Consider the following 11,100-nt stretch of genomic DNA (forward strand, 5'->3'; position numbering starts at 1 on the left):
GATCATGTAATCATAAATATGGATAGCCCCTGCATTTACACCAACTCCACCAATCAAAATCCAGTAAACTCATTAAATTATCCTTTATGAATTATCGGAGACATAAATTAATAAGTTATCGGGTTTGTCTGGCGTGTGCTCACGGGCAAATACTAAGCACGGAAATCATTATTATTAAAAAGGTGTAAACTAATTAAAATAAAAAAAAATATCAAATTTTATGCTTATCATGCCCACCATAAAAAAAAACTGTAAGTTATTTAGTTTTAATGTTTCATACGTAAATCCCCGGAACCGGAAATGTCGTGGTCGGATGTTAACATTTTGGGCAGAAATCCTGTGCATTCCTGTAAATATTACAATAGAATATTTTAATAATTTCAAAATATTATTTTAATAGTTTGTATATTAATTCTAAAATTTTATTTATTTATTTCTTATTATAGTATATTTATATTACTAAATGAGAAAGGGTGGAGATCAAAATATTAGAAATTATAAAATTATGAGGACGAATATTATAGAAAATGAGGAAAAATGAATTTTTGTTTTTAAAAAATAAAATAGAGAATGTCTAGAGTTACTTAAAACTATGAGATGAATGTAGAAAATTCTGTGTTAGAATATTATTTTATATCACATTTTAAGTATTTGAGTTAGAAAATTGTTTCTTATTAAAATATCATTTTATGTCATATTCTGATCTTCTCTGTCTTTTAGTTTAGAAGCCTGTTTAAAAAAAGAGTTTGGCTCGTTTGCATCACAGATTGTAGCCTTTAAATTTGTTGGCAGATTGGAGGAGGGCTCATGAAGCTGGTACAAGGAATATGCATCACGTTGATATTCGAACGTTGAATTGGAGTAATCCGCATGTTGATTGGACTGAGATAAATATTTAGGGAAGTTTAGGTTTTTAGTTTGAAATCGGCTTTATCGCTATTTGCATGCATTTTGATACTTCTATAAAATATAATTTCATATCGTTTTTTTTCTTTTTGGAATAAAAGTTTAGACGTTAAAATATTATGAAACTATGCTTTATAGAAGCTTTTGTCAAAAGTAACGTAAGGAATCTGTCATTAGTATGAATTACACAATTTTTCTGCAACTCAAGTCTTTATATGTCTTAGAAACTCACAAGTATACAACCGACAAGGTCAAAGACTGTTTGGATCAAGTTCAGACAGCAGTTCTGTTCTTTCAAACAATGAAAACAGCTGATCTTACTAAATATATGTGAGCCTAAACCTCTCGTTTAGGTAGTCCCCGCTCCGAATTGGTGGAAACCTGCACACACAAAATCATATATGCAAATCAGATGATATTCCTTAGCATCTGCCTTCAAAACATTTTGCTTCAGGAACGATACCTCGGAGGAGATGCCTCGCTGTAGCAACTTCTCAGGCACTCTACAATACTGTCCGGGCATGGATCAAGAAATAGAGCCATCTAGATATATTGGTTCAAACAATTCGCTGTCAGCATCTCACATGAATTACATGTTTCATGAAAACCATAACTTGAACAAACAGGAAAATGAAGATCAGCATGTGTGAAATTCGTTCAGCACGAAACCTACTTAATCTAAGTAAGGTCTTCTATTATGTTGGTTCTAGGATGAGCAACCTCGCAGGGCATCGCACACTTGACACAGAGTATTTACACAGGCAAATCAGACAAATTTTTTTGTTTTCCCTGATATGCATCCTTACGCAGCATAATTACTTTCATAGCCAGTGCGCTGTATGAGTCTAAGTACACAAGATATTCTTTCTTATTCATTTTTTTATTCTATTCCATGAATGAACTAATTTCATTAAGTCAAAAGTTTTCTGTTCTATAAATCTGAGAATGTTGATACCAAGACTCCTTCTACATATGCTGCATGCTGAATGACTGAACGAGATAATTCACACACATGCAAAACGAGATGCACAACTAGAACTATGAAGAATTTAAAAAGTAAAATTAAGAAACAGATGTTAATTACAGAGTATCGTTCTTGTCCTGTTCGAATCACTCTATGCAGTGTTGATCTGCAATTTAAAGAAAATGAAAATGTGAATATGCGGGAAGAACAAAATATTATGACAGTAAATAAAGGTAAGAAAATATGACATTGCTTATCCAAGAGACAATACCGATACAGGCAATTAGTCCACCTCTCCATCAGGTCTCCAATGTTAACTACAAAGGCCCTGCATCAACAATTCAACATATATAGCCAGGAAAGGTTTTAATCATGCTGGTACACATATCTTGGTAGAAAACAATACTAAACCAATGCATAAACAATGATAGCATGGGTCCTTAGTTAAACAATGTAACCTGATAAAATTGCCTATTATCTCGTTTCTTCTTTTCACATATCTTCACACATCACTAAAAAGATTTGCTCTTATTTTCGTGGAGGGTGGGCTGCCTTTTTATGTGTTTTCCTTGTACTCATGGACTTACCCGCTCATGTGATGTACATCCTCCCAGACCTGGGGTTCCTTAGATTTTTCTCTGCATACCTGTGAACTTTGAATAGTTAATCAAATAGCAAAGACAGGAATAAGAAAATCACAGCTAACGAACATTTTATATAAAAAATACACATGCCTGAAGTCCAGGTGCACTATCACTCGCTAGAAGAGTGATCATACCATAATCAGAATGAGCTGATGCACCTAAAACCTTTTCATCCAAAAACTCCTGTTCAGCTGAAATCAAAAAAGTTAATCACTATTTTTCCGGCAAGGGTCCCGTATTTCTCATGTTCCCACACAAATCAGTCAGACACACTTTTCCATGCTAAAGAGCTCTTAAAACTTAAAAGCCTAAATAGATAGAGAAAACAAATAAATAACAAATGCAAGAAACAGGTAAACAAGATAGACGTAACCTAATCTTAATGCGAAACAGGAAAAAAATATTTATCAGACTAACAGTCTATATCGCTTTCATCAAAATTAGGTTGACAGGGTAATGGGATATTGCAATATATTAAATTACAACTTAAATCCCATTAGGATGGATTAGCTTATTTTTTCCAGTAAAAGTACTTATTACCAAAAGTACCTAAAGATGCACTTCCATAACTAAGTAATTAGCAAGTCAAACCAAGCACGGCCATAAAAAGTAACAGAAGTCATCAAAACATAATTAAAACAAAAAGGAAGAAAAGTTTGCAAGAAGCTAAACAAATATGTACTTCAAGCTAAGATATTACGCTGAACAATGGATTACTATATAATTATACACTGATATAGCATTTGACAAGTTAACATACGGTTTTATAACATTTTCTTATATCCAAAAGAATAGCATAATGATAGGATAAACTGGAAAGTGTTAAGACGTGAAGAATGTTCACGTTCATCTTATCAAATACACCTGGATAGTGTAGTAGACGAAGAAGAGGGTCCAGGGGCCCATCTTTTAGAAAAAAATCCTCTTCCAGATCTAATGCCAAAGCAATCAGAGAGAGCAACCTTCTTCCAACAGCCCTACAAGAGCATACACCACTACAAAGTCACAACATTTTGCTGCAAGGATACCTTTTTTAAATAAGAAAAAGAGGACAACATTGATTATAATTTATACACAACAATTGTTTTGTTTTTTTTGGCTAAATATACACAAAATATTTAACAATAAAAGAGTAGATTAGGCTTAGAATACTATTACTAACTCCTACCCTCCCCCTCCCATTGAAACACACATGCACGAGCAAATAGAAAGGATAAACGATCTATTACACACATATAAGGTATCAAATCATGGGAAGAAGATATCAAGAACTCAACAAAAAGGAGATATTCTATGAAAATATGTGATTCAGTTATCACAACCTGATAGAAAATAAAGCAGGGAAATCTGACAGAGATAAAGATTACTAATGAGAAAACTTACAGGACTTTTTCATAGTATAGTTCCATTGTGAATCTCCAAGATGGTAATATCTCTGAAACATATCAAGCAAAATATACATAAAAAAAAGTATTTCAAAGACAGGAAAGTATATTGTATACAGACCTTCAGATCACGGATATTATTATGAATACAGTAAGGATAACTTAGCAAATTATACACTGAGAAAATTATGTCACACCTCAACTACAATTTACATAATTTCCTACTGCCAGCCTCGATTTAAAGAAATGAAAAAACAAATAAAACATGCTTGATCACCGACGGACAAGGGTTCATATAAGCATACCACGTGAGGGCCACTGATTCAAATGGTGTTTGTCTTCATCTAGAGTGCCGATATAGAATGTCTCTTTTAAATCACCTGCATGTAAATTGGTTGATGTAGTCAACACAGAAAAGATCAAAAAATGGCTAAGCTGTCTCAAATAGAAGTTCAGATATATTTTAACATTTAAAGGCTTCAATGATCAACAAAGGTAACACGTGAATACTCAATAGCTCCTCTGTCTAATGGAATGCCATACATCCATCTGTAGCCTGTAGGTCTAGATCAGGCTCGTTTAGGTTCGTAGTGGTCGTGGGCATAGGGGCATAGCATAGTAGTTGTCCTCAAGGTTCATGGGCAATTGGGTCCATTAATCGAAAGCTTCTCTAAAGTTCGACTGCGAGAATATTCAGAATTTATACAAAGACTGACTAAAGTATATAAGGTCGCAAGAAAGCTATCTATTTGGATCATTGAAACCCTTTCATTATATTCAGATACTTAAAGAAAAGGGATTTGCTCTGGGTCTATTGCAACGACTCACAAGTTTTCTCTCATTATAGACACGCATACAAGGTGCTTTCTACCTATCTATGTACAGGAATATTTGATCAAATATTTGGTCGATCCAAATATGCCCAAAATTACTGCAAATTGTAAATAAGGAGGGGAAAAATATAAACTGAGAACAATTAAATTATAGTACCTTGGGAACGTAAAGAAGTGTCAAGTTTCTCAGCGTAGAGTGGTGTGTAACCTCTGCGCTCCTTCCAAGGCAATTTCAGCTTCTCTTCAAGGGGAAGAGAAAAAAAATTCCTGCTTTCTTCAAGCACTTTTTGTATCAGCTCATTCTCTACCCCGTGATTTATGAGGTAAAAGAAACCATAGTTAATACATGCCTAGACAGAGAATTTCCAAGTTTCTGTTAGGTCTTATGAATTGTAAAACTTTAACATACCTAAATTATGTAAATTTGTTATTAATCTTGTTTCAACAACGAATACACTTTTTCTTAAAATTAGTATGATGAAAATACTATTCTGCAGTTTACAGAATAACCAAAAACTCCTGCAGTACTTTGTATGACGAAGAGCTTTACAAAACATAGTTTGGAAGACACTAACATAAACCATTCATGGGATTAGTTTTACTCATGAACAAAGAAACACATGCACTTGCTTTAATAAAACACATGCACTTGCTTTAATAAAACACATGCACACAAGATATAAACCATGGCCCATAGTAAGTTTAACTGTGCCTATACACAAGGGAAAGGGTAAATATTATACATAGCAGGTACAGCATTTGAAATAAAGTTAAATCTGAATTTATATTAATCAGAAAACTCTTTAAACGACGGTTTAACAGTAAAAACACTTGTGCGCTGATTAATTGGAGAGAATGAAAAGAGGAAGAAAAGAATGAAAATCAGTGAACAAAATTTAAAAGAAAGTGTGAACAAAAGTAAAAAAGTTGTAACTTTCTAATGATCAAGTTTGTAATAAAACTGAGTAGGATGGAGAATGTACTGGAGAAAGGAATGAAAACTAAGAGCATTAATATTCGCACATAATTTTATCCACACACGCCAACCAAACACAATTTAAAATGTATTCTGTCTGTTCCCCAATGTGTCAGTTGAACTTAACTGGTAATTAATACTCGTAGCAGTTTAATTCGAATCTCTCTTGCACTCACATAACCCACATTCATAAATCTGTTATGTTTCACTAAGTTTAACACACACCAATGCAGATAACCATGTTTTTTTTCTTTGGAAGGCAAAAGAAAACAAAAAAAGTACATATGTCTATCAGTCTATGCCAGCTAAACTGGGCCAATTAGTTAAAACATCAGATAGTTTCATACATGCATATACAAGATCCAAAAAATTAATAAAACATGAATAATCAGAGTACAAATAAAAGAAGGGCATCGAAAGGCGAAAGTTACAAGTCTGTGTGGGTATTAAAATGGGGGCTGGTCCTGGCTCTTGATGTCGAGGGACCTCTTAACCGGCCATCACCTTCTTAGCCGTTGGATCAACTGGGATCAAATACTTTAACTTACTCTTCCTAAAAATTATAACCGGAAGAGGAATTACCTTCCAGCTAATCCAACGGCTAGGATCAAATATTGTTAATCTCTAATTATAATTAGAAGATAAATTGGCCGAAATACCTTCCGGCTATAATTTTGTGATGTACTTCTTGTTGGTCCGCGCAACACCTGTTAACTCCGCATTAGCAAAAGGCCTCATACTAATGAAGTTATTTGGCTGCTTATATTCAAGACAAATCTTCTTTATCTTTCCGATGTGGGACTTGGGTTAAACCCACTCAACAATTTCCCCTCAATCCAAGAACCACCAATCTTGTGACTCTCCGATCACCTTTGTCGCAAAGACTTTCGACACAAGTCGTCCAAGACCTCCGATCGCAGTTCAGGAAAGCCCACCTGTTAACTCCGCATTAGTATGATATTGTCCGCTCTGGGCCGTGGCCAAGCCCGCACGAATTTGCTCATACTAATGGAGTTATTTGACTACTTATATTCAAGACAAATCTTCTTTATCTTTTCGATGTGGGACTTGGGTTGAACCCACTCAACACTTCTAGTAGAGGGAAACAAATATATTTTGTCACAACTGTTGTATCAACGATCTAACGGCCGGCCGGAAAGGTGATGGTCAATAAGTTCCATGATCATTGATGGACATGGATCCTTTGCCGAAAATAAGTCATGGCCTCTTTGAAAAATAAGTTCCATGTTGTTGAAGTTGATACATTAAGATGATATCCTAAATCACTAGGACACTATTTTTTTAGTATAAGGCACCAGGACATTGTTAGACTTGCTCTATACTATTCATATCATTTTAGGCTGCAAGACTTGTTTGCAAAGGCCAAATTAAGGCTTTCTACGCACTAAATTATATATAGTGAAATAGTTTGAGTCTAGAAAGGTACTAGAAAAGGAAGGGGGAGCTGACCTGGTGAATAGATTTGGCAGTGGCTAAGCGATCAGTAGAAGATAAGTCTATCACCGCTAGTTTCAGCACTTCCATACTCTCCGTGCCCATCTCTCTCTCCCGCACCACGCTTTCCTGTTCTAAGTAGCAAGTAGAGTAGTTGAGTTCTACTTTGTCTGCTAAGATTGGCAGCAAAATTTCACATTCACTCAACTTTAATTCTTTAAACCATGAACCTTCCTCTGGTTACACTTGTTCAACCATATCCGACCAAGAAGTCTCATAAGATATTGTCAGTAGAATTTATCTTATTAAGATTAAGATAATATATTTAATTTATATGATATGACGTAATAATAACATATTATTGATAGATATAGATCATCTTTATAACCGATTTCATATTATTGATAGATATAGATCATCTTTATAACAGATTTCGTGAATCTATATGTATGATATTTGTATTAGATATGTTTGGAAATTGAGGTTTGGGGTAAAATGAGAGGTTTATGGTGGTTCAGAGGTTTGACCATTTCAATCCGTTTGCCCGTGTTTGATGGTTAGCGGATTGAAACAGAGATTTTGGCTAAAAAAGCTAATTTTCAAAAAGTTAGTTGGAAGAGTTTTTTGGGTTAGAGATTTTGATATGTGTCACAAAAAACTAATCAAACAGCTATTTTTCAAACAGTTTTACAATAAACCGCTAATCCAATCCGTTGGTGAAAAAATCTATTTCAATCAACTAGTCAAAACATCTAATTCAATCCGTTCAATCCGCTAACAGCTAATCGCTAACCGCTAATCATCAAACAAGGTCATTATAGTAGTCAACTATTTTAATCATTATTCACTGAATTTATGTATAATCAGTATTTATATTGTCTTCGACAATTATTTTAATCAACTTTTTTGTTGATACAGTTGAAGATTCTTTTTTTAGTGATTTAAGTTATAAAAAAAATTATTTTTTATTATATGAGTTATTTATCGAAAAAAAATATTATAGATTTCTGTTTATATAATATAAATTTTGAAAACAATAAACATTAGTCTCTTTTTAATATATAATAACAAGAAAAATTTTAAAAATTGTAAGAGATAGATTAAATTATTAAATTTTAGTGAAAAGATTTTCTCCCTGGGTCTCGCTCAATTCTTTACGGCTACTTTTTGGCACGCTTTTTAATACTCATTTAAAGTATAGTTCCTTAATATATTTTTTAATTTTTTTCTATAATAAAAATTTGATATTTAAACTTTTGTTAAGAAAAGAAAATTTTTAAATATGTTATACAACTATACATTATGGGAACGTCAAAATGCGTGCAAACAATGTACGTAAACTATTCAGAGAGGGACATAGAGAGTATTATTTTTGTTATGTTTAAATATAATAATTTCTCAATTTATCAAAATTTAGAGTTTATAATTGTAATTTTTTTAATATATTTTGAATTTATATTTTTGTTAATTATCCGAGAAATATATCAAATTATTTATACCCCGAAAACCCCATAAATGGGCAATGGAAGTATGGAACAATGAACATGTAGACTGGTCTGATATTCACTTTAAAGTTTGGACATGTTATATTTAACCAGCTGTGGGCTTCACTCTGCCCATTCTTATGAAATGAAGTGAAACTATATGGGCTTCACTTGCCAAATTTTAAAGAATAAAGGTAAACTACATGGCCCAAGAAAGATATATAATAGGATTAACAAATTAGATTATAGCAAGTTAAACATTTTTCATATAAGCTCAAAAATTCAGGAAATATGACATAAAATGATGTTTGAATAATGTCTTAGTTATCGAATAATTTAAAATCACAATTAAATATATCAAGATTTTGATACATTTTCAAAATTTTGAATTGAGTACATCTTGATTTAATAAATGAAAATAAAAAACCTAAATTATCTTAATCGAATACCCCTTGGTAATATGTGTTATTTCATTATATTTATCATTTTACTTTTTAATTACCCAAACATCACATAAAAAATTAACTACGATACTTATATTCACTACAAATATGTTAATTAATTAATTAGATAAAAATAATTTTTCATACGCGAAGAATACATAATATCTCTAATTATGACTAATAATCATTCATATCAAAAGTTCATGTTATAATTAAAGAACAATACTCCAATAATTTGTTTATTTTACAACGAATAGTTTATTCAAAACATTTGAAACCAAAAAAATTTTCGGTGAGTAGTGAATGTGATATGTTATATCCAGGTCAATATTTTAGTTTCTAAAATAATTTATAGAAATTTGTATTAAAATTGTATAATTTATGTGGATGGAAGAGGAGGAGAGAATTGAATTTACTCTTAAAATAAAAATAAGAAAATTGTTCTGAAAATAACATTTCCTCGTGAATTTATCCGAACTCAAAAGAGGCAGAGAGAGAAGAGGGCAGGGGGCATTGATGGTGGTAGAGCGAGACGACGAAAAATGACAAGAGCTTAGGAAACGAACAAGGAGCTACATAAACATAGGGCCAAGTCACGTGAAAATCACATGGGATAAATGTCCTATGTAGAACTGCATATGTCCTGATGTGAGAGGGACTAACCAGTGTCCAATGATAACAAGTTGACAACAGGATAGCCGGGTTAGCTAACACGTTCAACACCCAATCATCACCCAAATGTAATATTTGACGAAAATTCGATAAAATGTTTGTCGGCAAATTATATATTACGTCACCAATGTAAAAGTGACGTTGTAAAGTGTTAAATGTACTTAGTTTTCTGTAAAATGTTTAACAAAAATTTAAATCCGTATATCTTTTTTTAAAGAAAAAGAATTCCGTATAGTTGAATTATCTGATAAATTCTCTAACACGAGGTTCAGAAAGATAATACTACTATACTAGCAGAAAATAATATGAGTAAAAAAAATTAGAAAAACTATTAAAATATCATTATTTTCTCCTCAACAGTCAGACACGTCAATTTAGAGCCACGGAACATAACATACATGCTAAGAAAATAAAGATATTTCTGAGGTGAGTGAACGGCAGATGTCTGCTCGAACGAAGATATTTAGGGCTTTGTTTAGTTCACCAGAAACTGGAATCAAGTATATGTTTTGTTTATTCGCTCATATCTAGTGTTTGGTTGAAAATAAAACTTCATATATACTCAACGAAACACATGAATAGATATGATCATATCTTAAAACCGATAACATCCCAACTTCATTTTTTATTTTTTCATTCTAATCTCATACTACTCCGTCAACCAAACGACTACGTTAGAAAGGTTATTGTGGAATTTTTATAGATTATATGTTATTCATGAATTTTAATGGATTGTATCCGATTTTGATTTCACACAAAGTCTAGATAATATATATTGCACATTTGACTTGGGGCCGTTTGACTGAGCTTAAAATAAGTGCTTCTTGCTTAAAATAAAAAAGTGAAGTAGAAGTTAGAAGTTAGTTAAGACTTATAAGTGATTAAAGTGTATGGCAAAAAAGTAGAAGTCATGAAACCAAAACTAGGAATCGTAGCTTTTTACAAGTGCTTCTCAACTTTTTACACAAACGGTACAAATAAGTGCTTCCAACTTAAAAGTCCAGAAAATCCTAATTCTAATTGAATATGTCGACATTGTGATAGATTTTTAAATTTCGAATTGAATACACCCGAATTTTATTAGTAAATTATTTTTTTTTATCTAAAATCCCATTTGACTACACCGTGTAAGTAATTGATTAAACTAAATAATTTTCATTTTTATCTGACTTGACACATATTTTCAAATTATTATAAATATAATTTCATAATTTATTTTAAAAAATTCTTATGATTTAAAGTTTCATATTTAAATATTTATACACAACAAAATTATCGAAACATTTTAATAATATATATTCCATAATCTTTTATCATTTATAATCTAACTAACTTACT

At 32.1% G+C, this 11,100-nt stretch overlaps 1 protein-coding gene across 1 annotated transcript; it reads right to left on the reverse strand.

The window, feature by feature from the left end:
- Nucleotides 1–1,021: 1,021 nt before the first annotated feature.
- On the reverse strand, nt 1,022–7,450 carry LOC108199320 (2-oxoglutarate-Fe(II) type oxidoreductase hxnY). Its single transcript, XM_017367089.2, has 11 exons — nt 7,179–7,450; nt 4,890–5,082; nt 4,205–4,279; nt 3,898–3,949; nt 3,379–3,491; nt 2,605–2,705; nt 2,458–2,516; nt 2,142–2,198; nt 1,991–2,036; nt 1,370–1,449; nt 1,022–1,287 (listed from the first exon to the last, which is right to left on the reverse strand). Exons 1-11 carry the CDS (start codon nt 7,266–7,268, stop codon nt 1,227–1,229), a joined length of 927 nt encoding a protein of 308 aa, XP_017222578.1. The 5' UTR covers nt 7,269–7,450; the 3' UTR covers nt 1,022–1,226.
- Between the last annotated feature and the right edge of the window lie 3,650 nt (nt 7,451–11,100).

This window comes from Daucus carota, chromosome 8, assembly GCF_001625215.2.
Source record: "Daucus carota subsp. sativus chromosome 8, DH1 v3.0, whole genome shotgun sequence".
In the NCBI taxonomy this organism is placed as follows: domain Eukaryota; kingdom Viridiplantae; phylum Streptophyta; class Magnoliopsida; order Apiales; family Apiaceae; genus Daucus; species Daucus carota.

Excerpts from the sequence above, each read along its gene's own strand:
- LOC108199320 (XM_017367089.2), bottom strand. The coding sequence starts at position 7,268 with ATGGGCACGGAGAGTATGGAAGTGCTGAAACTAGCGGTGATAGACTTA. Across the intron at positions 2,037-2,141 it reads TGGACTAATTGCCTGTATCG|ATCAACACTGCATAGAGTGA; the intron begins GTATTGTCTCTT and ends TTTAAATTGCAG. Across the intron at positions 1,450-1,990 it reads CAGGACAAGAACGATACTCT|ATGGCTCTATTTCTTGATCC; the intron begins GTAATTAACATC and ends CAATATATCTAG.